The sequence below is a fragment of the Halichoerus grypus genome, chromosome 2 (genome assembly GCF_964656455.1).
Source record: "Halichoerus grypus chromosome 2, mHalGry1.hap1.1, whole genome shotgun sequence".
Lineage (NCBI taxonomy): Eukaryota > Metazoa > Chordata > Mammalia > Carnivora > Phocidae > Halichoerus > Halichoerus grypus.
Window position 1 is genome coordinate 103265378 of NC_135713.1, and position 22173 is coordinate 103287550.

At 33.1% G+C, this 22173-nt stretch overlaps 1 protein-coding gene across 1 annotated transcript in view; it reads left to right on the plus strand.

Moving 5' to 3' along the window:
- The window catches only part of CENPK (centromere protein K), a 38991-nt gene extending 19719 nt beyond the window's left edge, over positions 1 to 19272 (plus strand). The window contains exons 6-11 of the mRNA XM_036117448.2: positions 2690 to 2736; positions 11162 to 11244; positions 11338 to 11436; positions 11770 to 11902; positions 17719 to 17772; positions 18391 to 19272. Coding sequence (XP_035973341.2) covers positions 2690 to 2736; positions 11162 to 11244; positions 11338 to 11436; positions 11770 to 11902; positions 17719 to 17772; positions 18391 to 18549 — 575 coding nt within the window. The 3' untranslated portion in view covers positions 18550 to 19272. The remainder of the gene's footprint in view (positions 1 to 2689; positions 2737 to 11161; positions 11245 to 11337; positions 11437 to 11769; positions 11903 to 17718; positions 17773 to 18390) is intronic.
- Positions 19273 to 22173: the final 2901 nt, after the last annotated feature.

The following is a 22173-nucleotide window of genomic DNA, read 5'->3' on the forward strand; positions in this document are numbered from 1 at the left end:
TATTTAATCAGCCATAAATTTAAGAGTCCTTCTAGATTCTTCCTTTTTCATATATTACATATAGCCAGTCATTAATTATGAAGCCTTACTGCCACACATTTACTCTAGGCTTTCATCACCAATCCACTAGTTTGTTATAATAGACGTTTTACCTCTTGTTCAAGATTGTTTTTTATTAATAAGAGAAATTTTCAAACTTGAAAGTTAAAGGTCGAACTTCATTCTTTTGCATGTGTATTATCTAGTTTTCCCATTACCATTTGTTGAGAAAATTGTTCTTTCCCCCATTGAGTTGTCTTGGCATCCTTGTCAAAAATAATTTGACCATATAGTGAGGATTTATTTCTGGGTTCTCTATTCTCTTCTCTTGGTCTTTATGTCTGTCTCTATTGCCAGTAGCATACTTTTTTGATTATTGTAGCCTTGCAGTAAATTTTGAAATTAGGAAATATGAGACTGCCAACTTTGTTCTTCTTTTTCAAGATTATTTTGGCTCTTTGGGGTCCTTTGAGATTCCATGTGAATTTTATGGTGGATTTTTCTATTTTATACAAAAATATTGGAATTTTGATAGGGATTGCATTGAAGCTATTGGTCACTTTGGGTGGTATTGATGTCTAATAATATTAAGTCATCTAATCCTTGAACATGGGATGTTTTTCTATTTGTTGCTATCTTTAATTTCTTTCAGCATTTAAGTCTTTTGCCTCCTAGGTTAAATTTATTCCTAAGTATTTTATTCTTTTTGATGCTATGTATCAGGGAATTTTCAGTTTTTATTTTTCTAATTATCATCATGCTTTATATACACATTTTTGTACTGGTGACACCAAGCACACAGGCTGACCCATATGCCAAATACCCATTTTGCTTCAGGCTGCCAGTCCCATAGATTGCCACACTGAAAGGATTTAAAATATCTTTATATTCTTAGAAGCTGCTATATTGTATGGGTTGAAATGATTATATGAATCAATACTGAAATGCTACTCATGACCACACTGGCCAAGAGGAAGATTATTAACTTTATGTTCTTAGAATCCTTCTCATTGCATTTGTTGAAATGATTTGGTAGCCACCCTGAGGCTGCCAATAATCAGTTCTGATACGGGGTCTATGAAGCACATGTGGGAAGTTCTTTCCTGTCAGAAGACCCTCTAGAATAGCAGATAGATCAGAAAATTTTCAGTAGCATATTATTTGATAAATTTTAAATAGTACTTTATTAGGAAAGGTAAACTTAAAGTACAAAGGTTGAACTTTTCTAAGTATAAGGATTTAATTTTGCTATGCAAAATTAAACTGAAACATTATACTCATAAACTGGCAAAAATTTTAGAAGAGTTCATATATTTTGCTGTTTCTTATTGCTAATAGAAATTTTTTGAAAAGAATCTGGCACCCTATATTAAAATTAAAAATACACATTTCCTTCTATGAAATTCCATTTCTGGTAATTTATCCCAAAGAAATGAAAGCACTAGTACATAAAGACATAAATTAAAAAATGCTTACTGCATCATTGTTTTTTGTGGCTAAAAATTAGGTACGAAGTTAATGTTCAGTCAGTACTGATATCACTCAATACACTATGGTATATTTACCCTGTGGAATAATTTGAAGTGATTTAAAATTATGAATTAGACTTACACCAGATGAATAGAAAGGATTTCCATGGGGATTTTGTTGAGCAAAAATAAGAATAATGTAGGGGTGCCTGGGTGGCTCAGTCAGTTAAGTGTTTGCCTTAGGCTCAGGTCAGGATCCCAGGGTTCTGGGATCGAGCCCCACATCGGGCTCCCTGCTCCGCGGGAAGCCTGCTTCTCCCTCTCCCACTCCGCCTGCTTGTGTTCCCTCTCTCGCTGTGTCTCTCTCTGTCAAATAAATAAATAAAATCTTAAAAAAAAAAAAAGAATAATGTATATGATACTCCATTCTTGTAAAACCAGCAATAACAAAATGAATAACCCTTGCATGTATATGTACAGATAATGTACATGTACATATACATATACATGCATAGGATCATATAATTAGAGAGAGATATATTTAAGGACACAGTATAGATTATTAATTTTATTTTTGAGAGATTGAAAAACAAAACAAAAGGCACAAAATCCAAAAATGCATAAATGTTATGTTTGTCTAAAATTATATATAAGTTGATTATATATGTAAAGATGTTAAATAAGAAAATAGAGGTATCTTAAAAACCACAAAATCAGGGGTGCCTGGGTGGCTCAGTCGTTAAGTGTCTGCCTCGGCTCAGGTCATGAGCCCAGGGTCCTGCTTCTCCCACTCCCAGTCCCCCTACTTGTGTTCCCTCTCTCGCTGTCTCTCTCTGTTAAATTAATAAATGAAATGTTTAAAAAACCAACCAACCAACAAACAAAAAAACCCGCAAAATCAAATTCTTTATTTTTGAGATTTTTTTTTTTAAAAGATTTTATTTATTTATTTTGACAGAGAGAGAGAGACAGTGAGAGAGGGAACACAAGCAGGGGAAGTGTGAAAGGGAGAAGCAGGCCTCCTGCTGAGCAGGGAGCCCGATGCGGGGCTCGATCCCAGAACCCTGGGATCATGACCTGAGCTGAAGGCAGATGCTTAACAACTGAGCCACTCAGGCGCCCCTATTTTTGAGATTTAACTAAGCATATATGTATAATTTTGGTTTGTTTTGTTTCTGTAGTAATTCCACTGAATGAAGAAGTTCTTGTAACATTAGGCAAAGAAGAGGTAAGTCACTTACTAAATCTGTAGTAACCTTAATTAACCTATAACTAGAAGTGTTTGGGATTCATGAGATAAGTAGGATGAATCTACTTTAAAGCCATATTAATTTTTTTATTTTGATTTTATGTTTTATTGAATGGAATGTTTTAAATGACTTGAATTTCATTTCACCAATTTGTATATCAGAACTATTGTTAGTATTTAATGTAAACTTTATTCTTATATTTAATTTCCAGTTGATTAAACTCTTCATAATACAAGCAAAAACATTAAACATAGTTAAATGATCATAATATACATCTGTTCTTCTCAAAACTTAACCTACATATCAATAAAGATATTTTTTTTAACATGTAAGTCCATTCGGTCAAAGTCCATTAGGTCAAACAAGAATTGTAAACAAGGTTGTAATGGATACTGCTAACAGGTTTCCTTTTGGGATGATGAAAATGTGCTAGAACAGATTGTGGTGATTTTGCACAACTCTACAAGTACCGTAAAAATTACTGAATTATACACTTTAAATGTGTACTGTATGGTATGTGAAATATATCTCATAAAAGCTGTTATTTTAAAAAGGACCAATCAGAGAATAAGAGCCTTTCTAAATAAAAACATGATACCTGAAATAAACACGAAAATGTTGGTAATTATAGTCATGGAAATCTCCTACAGAGTAAGGATGGCAAAAAAAGGAAAATTGGAATAACAGAAGATAGTAGAACTAGAGTATCAACTCAGAAGTACAAAATACAACCAGTAGAAGTTCCAAGTTTTTGAAAAATGGAAGGGAAGAAACAATAAATAATACATGAACATTTTCCCAGAATGAAAGATAAAGATTCTTTTTTATATTGAAATGAGCCACCAAATTTTCAATATCATGAATTAAAAATGACATGACATAATGATCCACTGTAATTTTCCCTTTGGTAGCAGCCCTTAGGCTAGTAACTCTGGTTTGAACTGGCTGGAATCCAAACGATGCAGTACCAGCATTGGCCTTAACATTTTCATTTTAACTATTACAGATAAAAATAACAAAGAGATTGAATATTTAGCTTGTTTCTTTCACAGTATCATAAGTATTTCCTTATGCATCCAGTCAGCCAACTGTCTGAGAATTTTTTCTGTCATTTCTAAATTCCCAGAATACTTCTGCCAGTAATTATTGATCATGGTGCAACTGTTGTCTTCTTTTTTGACTGGGTAAACATCAGGCACCAGGTTCATCATTCTCTGCCCAATTATCCTTCTTTTTCCCACACAGTGCTTTCTTTATGTTTTGGTGAGCCAGAGTCATAGCAAAATCCCACTTCCGAGGCCAGCTGTTGTCAGGTTTTTCCCTAAGACCACTCTCATTTCGTTGATGGGCACACAGGAGTCAGAAAAGCTATTGTACTCATGGTTACAGTTTATTACAGTGAGGAAACACAGATTAAAATGAGCAAGGGAAAACACACATAGGCTAACCTTATAGTAGTCCTTTCCCAGTGGAGTTGATAAATTTGTTTAATTCTCCTTGCAACTGAGTGCACAACATGTGCAAAGTGTTTTCAAATAGGGAAGTTCACCTGAGCCTTGTTGTCTAGAGTTTTTATCAGTAGTCAGTCACTATGCATAAGGGGCCTCCTTGACTGACCTCACCTACTCACACTCCAGCCCTCCAGAGCAAAATTCACCATAGATCACATAGTTAGAATAAACTCTCTAATCAAACTGGTGCCAAGTGTGGCTTGCACTCATAACACCAAGATCAAAAGTTGCATGCTCTACAGACTGATCCATCCCAGCACCTCTATATAAACACTCCTATCAGGCATAATATTCCAAGGCCTCAGAGCTCATCCTTCAGGAGTCCACAGGGGACCTGTCCTGAAGACAGGCCTTTCTTGGTAATGTGCAGTTTGTACAACTTCTTTCCTGCACACTTATCTTTTTATTCTCTTAATAGTGTCTTTTAAGAAACGTTAAGTTCTCAGTTTGATTAACTCTGTTTTATCAAGGTTTTTTTTTTAAGGTTTGTGCTCAAATATAAGAAATATTTGTCCAACTTAAGGTCACAAAGATTTTCTTTTCTTTAAAAATTTCAAAGTTTCACATTTATGATCCAGTTTGAATTCATGTTTTTATATAGAATGAGTTATTGATAAAGCTGTATTTTCTTTCATATGAATACTAATTGTGGGTTTCCAGCACAAATAGTTGAAAAAAATTATTTTTTCTCTTTTGAATTTCCTTCGCATGCTTAATGAAAATTAATTAACCAACCATATATGTGTGGATCCATTTCTAGACTCCATTTGTTCTTCATTTTGTGGTTATTTCTTTTCCTTTTTTCTGTATTTCTGTCTTTAGGTCAATACCACATTGTTTTATTTACTGAAGTTTTTAAGTCTTAAATAAAATAGTATGAATTCTCTATCTTTTTTGTTCCTTATCGAAATTGTTTTATATTTTCATATAGAGTTAGCTGGTCATTCAATCCCATAAAAAGCTTACTGAATTTTGACTGAGATTGCCCTGATTCTGTAGTTTAATTTTTTTATTTTATTTTTTTTTAAAGATTTTATTTATTTATTTGAGAGAGAGAAAGAGAGAGATAGCTGGAGAGGGGGGAAGGTCAGAGGGTGAAGCAGACTCCCTGCTGAGCCAGGGAGCCCGATGCGGGACTCAATCCTGGGACTCCAGGATCATGACCTGAACCGAAGGCAGTTGCTTAACCAACTGAGCCACCCAGGCGCCCTCTGTAGTTTAATTTGAGGAGAATTGACATCTTTAATATACTGAATCTCAGTTCGGATCCATGAGCCTTGTATGATCTCTGTATTTACTTAGGTCTCCATTTATTTAGTACTTTTAAGATTTATCTCATCAGTGTCTTATAATTCATTATATCAAAGACTAAAAAAGAAAAAAGACATTTGATTGTCCCAATGAATTCAGAAAGAATAAGTGACAAAATTCAATATTAATTCTTGATTTTTTTTAATTTTTATTTTTTTAAGAAAACTACCCCCTCTTACGTGGGGCTTGAACTCATGACCCCAAGATCAAGATTCTCAAGCTCTACTGATTGAGCAAGCCAAGCATCCCAATTCATGATTTTTTGAAAGAGTTAATAAATTGTAATATAAGTGTGCAGGTCTTACACATTTTTGTCAAGTTCATCCCTTTGGTATTTCATATTTTTGATGCTATTAAAGTGGTATTCTTTTTTCAGTTATCAATTATTTAATCCTGATACATACAAATACAATTAATATTTATATATTGATCTTCTTTTAGTGAGTATGATAAACCCCTTTATTCTAGTGGCTTTATTGTAGATGTTGTAGGATTTTCTACATGGCTAGTTGTGTCATCTGAGATCAGGGGCCCTTATATTTATTCCTTTACATCTGGATGCCTTTTATATGTTTTCTTTCTTTCTTTCTTTCTTTCTTTCTTTCTTTCTTTCTTTCTTTCAGAGAGAGAGAGAGAGAGCAAGAGCATGAGCGGGAGGGGCAGAGGGACAGGGAGAGAGAATCTCCAGCTGACTCCACACTGAGCTCGGAGCCAGACTCGGGGCTCAGTCTCACAACCCTGAGATTGCGATCTGAGCTGAAACCAAGAGTCAGGTGCTTAACTGACTGTGCCGGCTAGGTGCTGCTAGATGCCTTTCATATGTTTTTCTTGGCTTATTGTGCTGTTCTAGAACTTTTTTTTTTTTTTTTTTTTAGAGATTTATTTATTTGAGAGAGAGAGGGGGCGCACTAGCAGAGGGCGATGGAGAGAATCCCAAGGAGACTCCCCACTGAGCCCAGAGCCCAACACAGGGCTGAATCTCATGACACTGTGATCATGACCTGAGCCAAAATCAAGAGTCGGTGGCTTATCTGACTGAGCCATCCAGGTGCCTCTAGAACGTTTAGTACATATTTAATAAAAGTGGTGAGAATGGACATTTTTGCCTTGTTCCCGACCTTTGTGGATAACATTTGCTCTTTCATCATTAAGTGTGATATTAGTAGTAGGTTTTTCATAGATGCCCTTAACTAAGTCGAAGAAATTACCTTCTATTAAAATTTATGAAGTCTTTTTCTAAAATCATGAATTATTATTGAATTTTGTCGTTCATTCTTTCTGAATTCATTGAGAAGATGATACTTTTTCTATTTTAGTCTGTTGATATAATAAATTACACTGATTTTTTTTTAAGCATGGAATATTATTAGTTTCAGGTATACAATATAATGATTCAACAATTCTAAACATTTCTCAGTGCTTATCAAGATAAGTGTACTTTTAATCCCCTTTATCTCTTTTCCCTATCCCTCCATATACCTCCTCTCTGGCAACCCAGTGTGTTCTTTATATTTAAGACTGTTTGTTTGTCTTTTTTTTGTTGTTGTTCTTTTGTTTCTTAAATTTCACATATAGGTGAAATCATATGGTAATAGTCTTTCTCTGTCTGATATATTTCACTTAGTATTATCCCCTCTAGATCCATCCATATTGTTGCAAATGGCAAGATGATGTTCTTTGTTATGGCTGAATAATATTCCATAGTACCTATATATCACATCTTCTTTATCCTTCTATTGAAGGGTACTTGGGTTACTTTCATATCTTGGCTATTGTAAATAATGCTACAGTAAACATAGGGGTGTATATATCTTTTCAAATTAATGTTTTGTTTTCTTTGGGTAAATACCTAGTAGTGGAATTACTGGATCATAAGGTAATTCTATTTTTAATTTTTTGAGGAACCTCCATACTGTTTTCCACAGTGGTTGCATCCATCTGCATTCTCACCAACAGTGTACAAAGATTCCTTTTTCTCTACATCCTTGCCAACTCTTGTTATTTCTTGTGTTTTTGATTATAACCATTCTGATAGGTGTATAGTGATATCTCACTGTGGTTTTAATTTGCATTTCTCTGATGATTAGTTATGTTGAGCATCTTCATGTGTTTGTATATCCTCTTTGTTTATTTTTTAAAGATTTTATTTATTTATTTGAGAGAGAGAAAGTGAGCACGAGCGGGGCGTGGTGTGCAGAGGGAAAGGGACAAGCATACTCCCCGCTGAGCGAGGAGCCCGATGTAGGGCTCGATCTCAGGACCCCAGGATCCTGACCTGAGCCAAAGGCACATGCATAACCAACTGGGCCACCCAGGCACCCCTGTATGTTCTCTTTGGAAAAATGACTATTCAGGTCCTCTGCCCAGTTTTAATTGGACTATTTGTTTTTGTTGTTATTGAGTTGTATAAGTTCTTTATATAGTTGGATATGAACCCCTTATCAGATGTATCATTTGCAAGTATCTTCTCCCATTCAGTAAGTTTTATTGATGGTTTCCTTTTTATTTTGGTGTGGTCTCAGTAGTTTAATTTTCCTTTTGTTTTCCTTGTCAGAGGAGACATATCTAGAAAAATATTTCTATGGCTGATGTCAAAGAAATTACTGCCTATGTTTTCTTTTAGAAATTTTATGGTTTTAGGTCTTACATTAAGGTCTTTAACCCATTTGGAGTTTATTTTGTGTATGGTGTAAGAAAGTGGCCCAATTTCATTTTTTTGCTTGTGGCTGTCCAGTTTTCCCATCACCATTTGTTGAAGAAATGGTCTTTTTCCCATTGTATATTCTTGCCCCCTTTGTTGTAGATTAATTGACCATAACAGCATGGATTTACTTCTGGACTCTATATTCTGTTCCATTGATCTATGTATCTGTTTTTATGCAGTGCCATACTGTTTTGATTACTACAGCTTTGTTGTATATCTTGAAATCTGGGATTGTGAAACCTCCAGCTTTTGTTCTTTTTCAAGAATGCTTTGGCTATTTGGGGTCTTTTGGGGTTCCATAGAAATTTTAGGATTATTTGTCCTAGTTCTGTGAAAACCACTATTGGTATTTTGATAGGGATTGTATTAAATCTGTAGATTGCTTTGGGTATATAGACATTTTTAACAATATTGGTTTTTCCTGTCCATGAGCATGAAATATCTTTCCATTTGTTCATGTCATTTTCAATTTATTTCATCACTGTTTTATAGTTTTTGGAGTATAGATCTTTCACTTCCTTGGTTAAGTTTATTCCTAGCTATTTTATTGTTTTTGGCGTAGTTGTAAATAGATTGTTTTCTTAATTTCTCTTTCTACTGCTTCATTATTAATGTATAGATATGCAACAGTTGCTGTATATTAATTTTATACAGTGACTATACTGAATTCATTGACTTATTAGTACATTGATTTTTTAAAAAAAATTATATTATCTGTTTAATTAACCATGTATTCCTAGGATAAACCCACTTTGCTTAATCTTTTTTATTTATTGATGGATTTAATTTGCTGAAATTTTATTAAGGTTTTTGTGTCTGTATTAATAAGAGATACTAGTCTATGGTTTTCTTTTCTTGTGACATCTTGGTCAGGCTTTGGTATCAGGCCTATTAGAATGAGTTGAGAGGTATTCTGTCTTCAAAAGACTTTGTATAGAATCAGTATTATTTATTCCTTAAATGTTTGCTAGAATTCACAGGTGAAGGCATCTGGGCCTGGAGTTTTCTTTGTGGGAAAATTTCTAGCCACAAATTCAGTTTTTTTATGGCTGGTCAGATTTTCTCTTTTTCTCTGAATAAGTGGTAGTTTGTGTCTTTTAAAGAGTTTGTCCATCTCATCTAATTCGTCAAATTTATTAAATTTGTTTTTAGCATTCCTCCATTACCATTTTAATGTTTATAGTAATGTCACCTCTCTCATTCATAATGTTAGTAATTTTTGTTCTTTTTTCTGTTGTAATTAGTGTGGGTAATTATGATGACCTTCTCAAAGAATCAGCTTTGGGTTCATTGATTTTCCCCCCAGTTTTCTTCTTGTTTTTCTATATTTAAGTTCTTTTTAATCATTATTTTTTATTCAGTTTACTTTTGATTTTATTTGTTCTTTTTCTTGTGGTGGAAGCTGTCCTTATTTGAGAGCTTTTGTTTTTCTTTTCTTTTTTTAAGATTTTATTTATTTATTTGAGAGAGAGAGAGAGCATGAGCAGGGGAAGTAGTAGAGGGAGAAATAGACTCCCTGCTGAGCAGGGAGCTGATGGGGGGCTCCATCCCAGGATCCTGAGATCATGATCTGAGCAGAAGGCAGATGCTTGAAGGACTGAGGCACCCAGGTGCCCAGAGAGCTTTTGTTTTTCTAATAGAGGCTTTTACTGCTGTAAATTCTCATCTGAGTACTGCTTTTGCTTCACCCCAGAAGTTTTTATTTTGTTTTTATTTTCAAATAGTTCATAATAATTTTTTTCTTGTAGATTACTTCTTTGACTAATGGATTATTTAGAAGTGTGTTTTTAATACTTAAATGTTTGCAGATTTTCCCAGTTACCTTTCTATTATTTATTTTTAATTTAATTATATTATTAGTTCATATTTAATGTAATATCAGTGTGGTTGCTCTGCAATCTTTGTACTTGATTTTTCTTTCCTATTTGTATTACCTTTTCTCTGTTCCTATTTTCCTCTCTTTCCAATTTCTTGACTTGTGTAGTTTTAAAAATAAACCTATTTTATTTATACTATTGGTTTACTGGTTCTTCCCCCCCCCTTTTTTTTTCGTGGTTGCTATAAGGTTTATGATACACATCTTTAAATTATCACTGATTTAGATGTGTGAAAAGCTAATGGAAACCCTTGACATCAGGAGAATGGAACACTAGCTAATTTGTTCTAGAAACAAAAAGATACTAGAAAAAACTCCAGTTGTTACTGTAATTTACTGTAGCCACACAGTCTTCTTTGATGTTTCTCAAATATGTCACATATATTCTTGCTTCAGTGCCTTTGTACCTACAATTTTCTCTGCTTGGAACATTCCTTTGCTAGATATGATCCTGTCTTATCTCATGTCTTCTTTATCTGCTGCTATACTGTTAACCTGATCAGAGAGGTCTCTCCATGTCATACTACCTAAAAGAGCCATTCCTACAATTTTTCTTCATGATACTGATCACTCACAGGAGTTATATATTTGTCTCAGTTCTCCTCTTGTTCATCTTTGAATCCCTGACTCCTTCAACAATGTCTGGTAGTCAATGATCAATATATATTTGTTAAATGAATGGTAATCATTTGTGTCTGTTTTTGTATAGTCTCCTTAGAAAAGAGACCTAATCTACCTGATTACTGAAAACTTACTCTTTAATTGTCTTTCAGTATCAAAATGTATTGCTCAAAACTCCTTATATTTTTGAATTTAACAAATGAAATATTACGAAGAACCTAGTACCTGCTGTATATTTTCCTTTCAGACTTACTGGTAGGCTTTTTTGCTCTTGGTTTCTGATTATCTATCCTAAACAAATAATGTAAATTTCACTCTCATTTAGAAACATAACTGTTTATAGGATTACAGAGTAAACAATTTGCATTATTTTGTTCCAGTTCCAAAAATTGAGACATGATCTTGAATTGGTGCTCTCTACTATTCAGTCAAAGAATGAAAAGCTAAAGGAAGACTTGGAAAGGTATAATTATAATTACCTTTAATCACTGATATATGTTGAATTGGTATTAATGTTTTATTTGGCTATGTTGGTATTGTTTTTCCATGTTTAAAGGGAGCAACAGTGGTTGGATGAACAACAACAGATACTGCAATCTCTTAATGTACTACACAATGAATTGAAACATCAGGTTGTGACATTTTCTGAATCAAGGTATTTGTATTCTTGTTTTTTGAAATAGGAAAAAGTTATTTTTTTATGTTACATGAAATACATACATGAAAAGAAGGGAAATTTTATTAGAAATTGTGGGTTTTACTTAACTTTTGCCAACTGTTACGTGACATTTGATTAATGGCTTGATGTATACTTTCCCTACATGTTAAATAGACAATTTTACTTTCATAAAGCTAGTTATTTCGTTTGAACAAATGAAGTTTGAACAAAGTGTTTGATCAACTTTATGAGTTACCAGTTACATATACTTATGTATTTTATGTATTTTATCAGTAAAATGTTTCTCTTAATTTTTAAAATATGTATTAGAATCTTTGATGAGCTGAAAACTAAAATGCATGATATAAAAGAATATAAGGAGAAACTCTTGATTACCTTGGGTGAGTTTCTGGACGATCATTTTCCTCTGCCTGATAGAAATGTGAAAAAGAAAAAGAAAAAGGTAAGTTTTAGGGAACACATTCATGTAGATATTTATATATGAGATTGTTTCACATAGGTTCAAATGTAAATTTTCTGATAAATTTTTGTAAGTTTATTATACGTTTCAAAGATTCACACAGATAGATGTATAGAAATATTCCATCATATTATAATATTGACTGAAAAATTAGAAGCAACTTAGTTCAATAAAACAGGATTAAATGCATTTTTAAAATATTTACCCATATGGTGGGAAAAAATATACCTTTTAAAAATAATGTATTGAACACTACCAGAAGAGGTACTAAAATGCTCACAATTTATTGTTAAATGGATAAAACAGCTAACTAAATATTATGAGTCTAATTTGTAACAAAAAATATAATAGTGCCTACGTCTGGGGGCTAGGATTTTAGGTGAGATTTGTTTTTGTTTCTGTTTTTACTATTTTCCAAAGTTTCCATGATGAGCATATGTAACTTTTAAAATCAGAAGATAGCTGTTAGTTAATGTAAGTTCTTGACTATTTTACTAGTAGTTATGATGGAATAAACCTTTTCCACAAAAGCAAATAAATATTTTATTTGGTGACAGAAGATTGGGAAGAACTACTTTAATGCCTTTTTTAAAAACAGTATATAGTATAAATGAATAAAGCTTGTGGAAGTAGAGTAGGCATTGAAACCGGCACCAGAATGATCTTTCTAAAAATATATATTTTAATCATTTTTCAACATAAAACTGATGGCTCCCTACTGGATGACGTCTAAAAACTCCTTAGAGTAATGTATTTATATTTGGACTTTGTTTATCTCTTTACCTCCTGCCCAACCATTCTTTATTCATCTCTTGCATGAATCCATTCAACCATACCACTCTAGTCCCAGCAAGTATGCAATGACCTGTCATTTTTTGTGCCTTATATGTTTTATTCCCTCTGCTTACAAAACACTTCCTATCTGATGAGGATAGCAAATTCTTAAGAGTCAAACATCATCTTTTGCGTGAAGTATTTATTTTAAGATTTATTTATTTATTTTAGAGAGAGAGAGTGAGAGAGTGTGTGGCAGTGGGAGGAGTAGAGGGAGAGGGAGAGAGAAATTTAAACAGTCTTTGTGCAGAGCATGGGGCCTGACATGGGGCTTGATCTCATGACCCTGAGATCATGAACTGAGCCAAAACCAAGAGTTGGACGTTTTGGGTGCCTGAGTGGCTCAGTTGGTTAAGTGTCTGCCTTCAGCTCAGGTCATGATCCCAGGATCCTGGGATCGAGCCCCACATCGGGCTCCCTGCTCTGCAGGGAGTCTGCTTCTCCCTCTTCCTCTAACCCTCCTCTCCACTGTGCTCTCTCTCTCTCTCTGTCTCAAATAAATAAATGCATACAATCTTTAAAAAAAAAAAAGAATAGTTGGATGCTTAACCAACTGCGCCACTCAGGCACGCCCTTGTGTGAAGTATTAAATGAAGTTTATGTGCCATTTTATTAGCATTTGTCACAGGATTTTGTAGTAATCATTTATGTCTATCTCTCTTTTCACCCACCATGCACTCTGAGCTCCTTGATGTGTTGAATTCATCTTTGTAGGTCTACTGTCTTGCATATGTATTATAGTACCTTCTGAGTTCATATTTATTGAATGACTGTGAGTATACTAGGAAAAGGAGAGAAAGTTTTCTTTGTTTTCTTATAATCTGTGTTTTTTATTCTTCCCTTTCTTCATTGTAACTATCAGGAGGCTTTACATATGTTATGGACTATGTCTCCCATTCTATCTGTTGTTATTTATACACCTTGTTCTAAAATTACTGACAGCCTTCTGTTAACCATTAAGTTCAGGATTCCCTACCTCTTAATGATCATGATCCTACAATAACTCAATGACATTTTCTGATTCCAGTCTTGCCTGTTTTCAACTTTTTTTTTTTTAATGTATCAAGCTTCTCCAGTAATAGAACCAGAGGTTTTGAGGGATTCTAAAAAGGAATCATTGATCACCAGAAGCCATCATGGGTTTATTAAGTCATATTTGATAAACTCACTTTTTAAAAATGAAGTATATGAACTGTTGATAAATGTTACAAAACGATAGATTACTTTCTCTTTTTTCTCTCTCTCTGTCAATCAGTAATACTGGATGTATTAGTTGACTCAATCTGCCTTAGTAAAATACTACAGATTAAATGGCTTCAACAAAAGATTTTATTTTCTCACTATTCTGGAGGCTAGAAGTCCAAGATCAAAATGCCATCTGGGTTAGTTTCTGCTGGGGCCTTTGTTCCTGGACAGCCATGTCTTGCTGTCCTCACATGGCCTTTTCTCTGTTCGAGAGTAGAGAGAGCTCTCTGGTGTCTCTTTGTCTTATTATAAAGACACCAGTCCAGCTGGATTAGGGTACCACCATTATGGTCACATTTAACTTTAATTACCTCTTTAAGGGCTTCATCTCCAAATATAGTCACCAGGGGGGCTGGGACTTGACCATGTGAATTTTGAGAGGCACAGTTCCATCCATAACACTGGGCTTTATCAAATTCAAGGATGTGTACAAAAAGAAAAAACTTGAATCCCTCCACTACATCATTAACATTAGGTGAACATCATTTGAGACATCTTCCTAAACACATACAAGTATAGAAGCATAAATGGATTGATGGATATGCAGATCAGTGTAGGTTTCTTTTAATAAAGATTTTATTTATTTATTTATTTGAGAGGGAGAGAGAGAGCACACAGAGGGAGAGGGAGACACAGACTCGCCGCTGAGCAGGGAACCTAACACCAGGCTCAATCCCAGGACCCCAAGATCATGACCTGAGCCAAAGGCAGACGCTTAACTGGCTGAGCCACCCAGGTGCCCCCAGATCAATGTAGTTTTGTATAGGCCAATATAAAATAAGTATTACATGTAATTTTACTTATATTGATAGAAGAAAAATGAGTGAAGCTGATTTATTTAACTCAGATAAATATTTCTTTGCTTCAAGTGATTTTAATTCTGGAGAGATCCCTAAGAGAAAACAAATTATGAGAAACATTATAAAAGATTATAATACGTTTTTAAATTTCATCTTTCAACTTTAGACAGCATTCATTGACTCCCTGCTACAAAAGATGAGGAAATTAACATTCTTCCTCCTATAACCTCATTATAATTTGTGTTATTTATTTTAACTTTGGCAGGTTTATAGCGCTTTTATTCTGTTCTCATACCAATATTCATGTATGTGTTTAGTCTTTATATTGTATTGAATTCAATGCTTATCATCTTTTACCATTTATTTTTAAGTTTTTAAGTTTAACTAGTTGTTTGATTTGATGGATTTCTTTGATAAGTAATTTGTTTAAGCAGAATTCCTGGGCATTTTATTTCTTAGGTTCTTGAATGATGAAAATACTTTATTTGCTTTTATAGCCAAAGGATATTTTCAGCACATTTAAAAAAAAAAAATTTAAGATTGGTAGGGATTGCTCCATTCTTCTGAAATATAGTGTGCTGTGGCGATCTGAGGTCAGCCTCTAGATATCTTGAGTACATGCCTGAAGAGTTCTTTATCTTTGAACTTCAGTAATTTAACAGAGATATGTCACAATGTTGATCATTCAATATCAGTTTTGCTTTGAAGTTGGCATTGTTTTTAGGGGCAGATTTAGGTCACATTTCATTTCATGGAAATTTTATTTTATCATGTCATATTGTTTTTCATATCTTTGTGTTGAAAACTTTTTTTTTCTTGGTTTGCTCTCATATTTTTCCTCTGCTTTTTCTTTGATTGTCTCAAACATTTATATTTTAATCTGTGCTTTGTAGCTTCTTATTTCTCTATCAATTCTTTAATTCTCTTTGCTTTCATCACTACTGAATGCTGCTTTTTTTTAACCACTCTTTCATTTGTAAGGTATTAGAGGTCAGGAGATTTTGAGATGCAGCTTTACTATCTTTACTCAGTAATTGCATTTATTTTTACTCTTTCTTTAGTATATTTGTACTTACATAAGAGTTTAATTTTTTAAATTAAGATTTTATTTATTTATTTATTTATTTGAGAGAGGGTGAGAGAAAGAGATAGCAGGAGCGGGGTGAAGGGCAGAGGGAGAAGCAGACTCCCCACTGAGCAGGGAGCCTGATGCGAGGTCAGATCCCTGGAATCCAGGATCATGATCTGAGTGGAAGGCAGACACTTAACCGACAGAGCCACCCAGGTTCCCCTACATAAGACTTTAAAAGGACTCCCTGGTAATCTTTGACTGGTATCAGGAAAGTACTAGCTGTCACTATAGTAGGTGACTTTGTAATTAATTAAATGTCTGAACGCAAGCTGCTCATCAGGATTAATATTATCTTGGAAGGGGATTTCTAGCAGATCCCCTTTAGATCCTTGTCCTATTGAATATTTTGTTTTTTGGGGGTTTTTTTTGTTTGTTTTTTGTTTTGGTACAATAAGGTGTTTTTTTAAATAAAGCATGGGGACAGGACCCATGGGCACGAAGAGATGACCTATGGAATTTTTTTTTTTTTTAAAGATTTTATTTATTTATTTGACAGAGAGAGACACAGCGAGAGAGGGAACACAAGCAGGGGGAGTGGGAGAGGGAGAAGCAGGCTTCCCGCCAAGCAGGGAGCCCGATGCGGGGCTCAATCCCAGGACCCTGGGATCATGACCTGAGCCGAAGGCAGACGCTTAACGACTGAGCCACCCAGGCGCCCCCCTTTGGAATATTTTTAATAGGAGTTTAGATAAATAAGTAGAAGGCATGGTCATGAAAACTTGCAAATGATAAGAAACTAAGGGAGCTAGATAGTAAATATACTCGATGACAGAATTAGGCCTATATTTTTCAGTTGGCTAGAACTAGACCAAATAAAATAGGGATAATATTTAGTGGAGGTACATAGAATATCTTTCTTGGGTTTAAAACATTGAAGAATGAAGGAGACCTGTCTTGGCTAGGTGTATGAAAGAGGCTTACGCATTTTAGATGATAGTATGCTCAGAGAGAGGTCAGCAGGGCAGAATAGATGTCCAAAAGCTGATGAATAAACTTGAATAAAATACCAGCATCTGTAAGTATGGAAGTGAGTCTTCCTTTTCATCTTTGCTGTTTAAATCACACTTGTATCATGTGGAGACTGGATTGAAAAAGAAAAAACAAGATAAATTAAAGCACATTTAGAGAGCACCCATGATATGAGGGGCTGCAAGGCTATGACTTGTGAAAAATAATTGAAGGAACTAATGATTAATATGGCAAAGACTTAGGGCTCATAATACCTGTCTTCAAATATTTGAGGAATTCTTGGATCAAATTGGAATGGGATTTATTCTCTGTCATTCCAAGGAAAAAAGAAGCAGTGAGTTGAATTAACATTAGGAACTGTCAAGAACTATAGAAAGTTGAACAAGGCTCCCTGGGAAGTAAGTTTCCTTTCCTGAAGCTGTATAAATACTGCTTGGAATGCCATTTGTTTGAGATATTTTGATTGGAGAGTTCAAACATTAGACTTTCAATTACATGAGTATATATAATATGTATAATGTAATTTATCCATTATATATTTGTAGATAGTCTGAATTGTATCTTCTTGTAATTGCAAAAGATTTCAGTCTCTTAGAGGTTGTTTGAACTTTGTTTTTATGAACCTGTTTAGTACAGGCAGATTGTTTACTTTCAGAATTCTTTTAAAATCACCTAATTATAAATATTTTATTTTGGTATACCTTGTACCATTGCAGTTAAGAAATATTACTTTAAAAAATTTTTGTTATAAATATAGTCTAATCGGCCATTGGCAGAATTGAAATGTTAATTCTTTGTTATTCACATTTCTGTCAAAGAAAAACATTCAAGAATCAACTGCACAGCTGATAACACTGCATGAAATGTTAGAGGTAAGTGTTTTGTGTAGTTGTTTTGTCTTCAAGATTTCTTTTAATTAGTGATTTCTGAACGATTATACACAAGGTCAAAACAAAATACTGCATTAGTTCTTAAATATACCAACCTTTATTAAATATATTTATATTAATTTATCTTTAGTATAAGACTAGGGTCTGTTTTCTATACCTTACTAGAAGGAATATTGTCATTTTTTTAAAAGAACATAAAACTGGGGACTAGCCCTTAATCATATTCCCAAGATTATTACTTTAAAAAAATTCTTGTGTTGTTATTTAGTATTTACACAGTGAAACCCTATGCTTTTACATGGATGGAATCTTTAGTTGGCATCTCTATTTTATCTGAACTACATGTTTGAGTTTAAGGATTCTTTCCACAAAGTTGCAGAAACTTGTACACAGTTTTAAAGATGTTTCCATTTATTAATATCTGTAGTTTTTTTTAAAAGGAAGAAAATTATTTAAGTTAATACATAGAAATTATGACAAGCAATTATTCAAAGAGAAAAGAGATCAACATTCTTTGGTAAACAAATTTTTAATGTTTTATTATAGCTGTATCATTTTTTTTACTAAGTATGGTATATCTTGAACGATATTTTTTCCTAGATTCTTTTAAATAGATTATTTGATGTTCCACATGATCCATATGTCAAAATTAGTGATTCTTTTTGGCCACCTTATATTGAGCTGCTCCTTCGTAATGGAATTGCCTTGAGACATCCAGAAGATCCGACCCGAATAAGATTAGAAGCCTTCCATCAGTAAAAGGATGGTCTCTTTTTTTCACACAGTACTTAATGAATCTTGTCATTCAAGGATAATAGAAACACTGAGGATTTACTTGGATAAAGAACGTTATTTGCAAATCAAAGTACATAGTCCCTCTTCCTTTTATCCATAAAATGACCTGTGCCATCTACTATTCATTTATAAATGGTTCTTTCAATTCATTCAGTGCTTTGGTGTGTTCAACTGGATGGAAAAGAATGCACGTAAAAATATTCTAGACTTAATCATTATAAAAGTTTTGATATACCTTCTGCAGTATTCTTTGCAAAATTCTTTGTTAATTTATAATATTGCTTATGTAATTTTTTCCTTTTGAAATTTATGACAGTTTATTTTATGCATTTTGAGTTCCATTTGGTGCTTATGTCTTTAAATTTAGGAATTATAATGGAAAGGCCATTTAATTTGCAGGTGGTTTTTAAATTGACAGTATCTGATGTAGATGGAATACATAATTTAAAAGTAGTAAATCTGTTCCATGTATACTGCCTTATTTCTAGATTTGTTAAAAATTGGAACAGAAACTAATGGATAAGGGTAGCATGAAAACTATATTTTAGTATGTATTATATACCAAGTGATATTATATATTAAACCATTCTTGATTGTTAGTTATTGTTAACAAAATTGTGTTCATAAAATTTTGTTAATTCTCCATGACCTTTCTGTAAATAAAATTCTCTTATCTAAAAATCTCTAGCTTTTCTGGTGATGTGGCATGATATTTTAATAAATTAATTAAATAGATTTTTTTCATAGGTTGAAAAATGAGGATATTATAATACTCATTCAAGATTACAAACAAGCTAAACTAGAGAATTCCAAATCCTTTTAGTATCATTAGTTTTCTAAGAGGACTTAGTGTGTACTTTTTTATATTTGAAAAAGCTTTCTAATGTTTGTCATCCATATTTCTTTCTTACCTTAAATACTTCAATTTTTTTTAAAGTAAGCAAATACTATTCCAAGTATATCTTGTCCCTTTTAGAGAAAATATAAATACTGTTACATTTCAGAGAATGTAAGTTCTTTTATGGGAAGATGACATATAAAGTACCTTGCTAGAATACTCCAGTTAAAGTCAAAGGAGTGACTATCTTTTAAGTTCTTGAAGTTACTGGAGAAGGGAGAAATTGGTTCAGTCAGTATAACCCTGACAATAATTCTACAAAGTAGGTAGTACTGTTGTTCATGAACTTCTTTGTGTTGCAAATTACAGAAAGAAATAGATAAAGCAGTAAATACCTTGCTTTATTGGGCAAGTCTTCATTTCACATTTTACTCATAAAGATAATGGTTAGGATCTTTTGAGTGCAGTATCTTATATAAAGCATTAAAGAAAATGTTATGATTACATCCTATTTCTTCTTATAGGCTTCTTACGTAGCAAGATTATTTGCCCAGTTTTGATCTCAATTATAAACAAAGTAAGTTATATAGTAGAATTAGTCTTGATTTGTACTCCATCTAAGCTTACAGCTCTTGTAATCTTTCTATGGTTTTGAGAATGTTGGAGAAAATGTTTTGAGTTCTGAGGACTTATGTATTTTCAATTTCACTGCTTTAAGATAATTACTGAAATCTATTAAGACTTAGGATTGGTTTTTATTTTACTGACTCTTAAATATGATAATGCAAAATGTCAGAAAGTAATACCACATTCTAGCTTTCCCACACCAGATGGTGATGTTAGCCTAATTTAAAAACAAAAAATTGTTTTAGTCTACCAGAAAATTTATTTAACTTTGTTATTGGCTGATGTGTATGTATGGACTGATTTGGGAGAAATTATATCTATATTTGGTTGAAATTCAACGCATATGATTATGACCCTTTGAGACTTAAGTTTTATATGGTTGTACATCTGTATTAACATTTCTGATACCCTATTTTCCTTAATTTACTTTTTTGTTTATTTAGCTAGCTATTAGTTTACTTCTTTTTTTCCCCGTAACATATATTTGGATCAAATGCCTCCACATAACATTTATGCACATCAACACTTTGAAATCAAGACACTTGATCTTATTAATGTATTAATAAATACACATATATATTACTATAACAAAAATTGTTTTTTAATATATTGACAACTATTTCACTATGATTTTTTAAATTGAGGTATAATCGACATACGTTTTATTAGTTTCAGGTGTACAACATAATGATTTGATCTTTGTATATATTGTAAAATGATCACCACAACATCTGTCATCATAGTTAACAAATTTTTTTTTACTTGTGATGAGAACTTTTAAGATCTATTCTCTTTGCAAGTTTCAAATATGCAATACACTATTAACTATAGTCACCGTACTGTACATTATATACCCACTGACTTATTTTATAACGAAGTTTGTACCTTTTGACCCTCTTTACTCATTTTGCCAACTCTCCACCCCATCCCTGCCTCTGGCAACCACCAATCTGTTGCTTTGCATCTATGAGCTTGTTTTCTTGTTTTGTTGTTTTTAGGTTACACATATAGGTGAGATCATATGACCTGTAACTTTTTCTCTTTTTCACTTAACATAATGCTCTCAAGGTCCATCCTTGTCACAAATGGCAAATTCCATTCATTTTTATAGATGAACAATATAGATGAACCCATTGTATTTATATGCCACCTTTTCTTTATTTATTCATCTATTGATGGATCCTTAGGTTGCTTCCATATCTGGGCTATTGTCAATAATGCTGTAGTAAACATAGGGTTGCATATATCTTTTTGAGTTAGTGGTTTCATTAGTTTGCTTCTTTGTTGCTTTTACCAAGAATTATATTTTTCAATTCTGTAGAACATCCTTTATTTGAAAGTGAAGTTGGGTTAATGGTAAATGTATATTGCAAACTCTAGGGCAGTCACTAAGAATATTTTCAGTATAATTGATGTGCTAAGACAGGAGAGAAAATAGAATCGTGTAAAATGCTCAATTAAAACTAGAGAAGACAGAAAAATGGAAGACAAAGAGAACAAAGACAATGAATAGAAAATGGTAACAAATATGGTAGATGTTACTCCAGATAATAATCATTTGATAATCATTTTAAATGTGATTGGACTAAATATACCAATTCAGGCAGGACTGTCAAAATGGTTAAAAAAAGAAGACTCAGACTATATGTTTTCTGCAAGAAACCCATCTGAAATATAAAGACTTGGATCAAAAGTAAAGGGACGGAGAAAGATATACCATGCTAACATTAATCAAAAGAAACCTGGACTTATGTTAGACAAAGCAGACTTCAGAGCAAATGACCAGGGATTACAAGGAACATCACATATTGATGAAGCTGTCAATTCTCCAAAAAGACATAATAATCTTTAATGTGTATGCACCTAACTTTATCAGAGTATATAAGGCAAAAATTGATAGAACTGCAAGAAGAAACAGATGAATTCACAGTTATTGTTGGAGACTTAACATTCCTCTATCAATAATTGACGGATCTAACAGGCAGAAAACCAGTAAGGATATAGTTCAACTGAACAACACCATCAATCACCTGAGTCTAATTGACATTTATAGGATAGTAATCCAGCAATAGCAGAACACACATTCTTTTCATGTTCACATGGAACATTTACTAAGACCACAT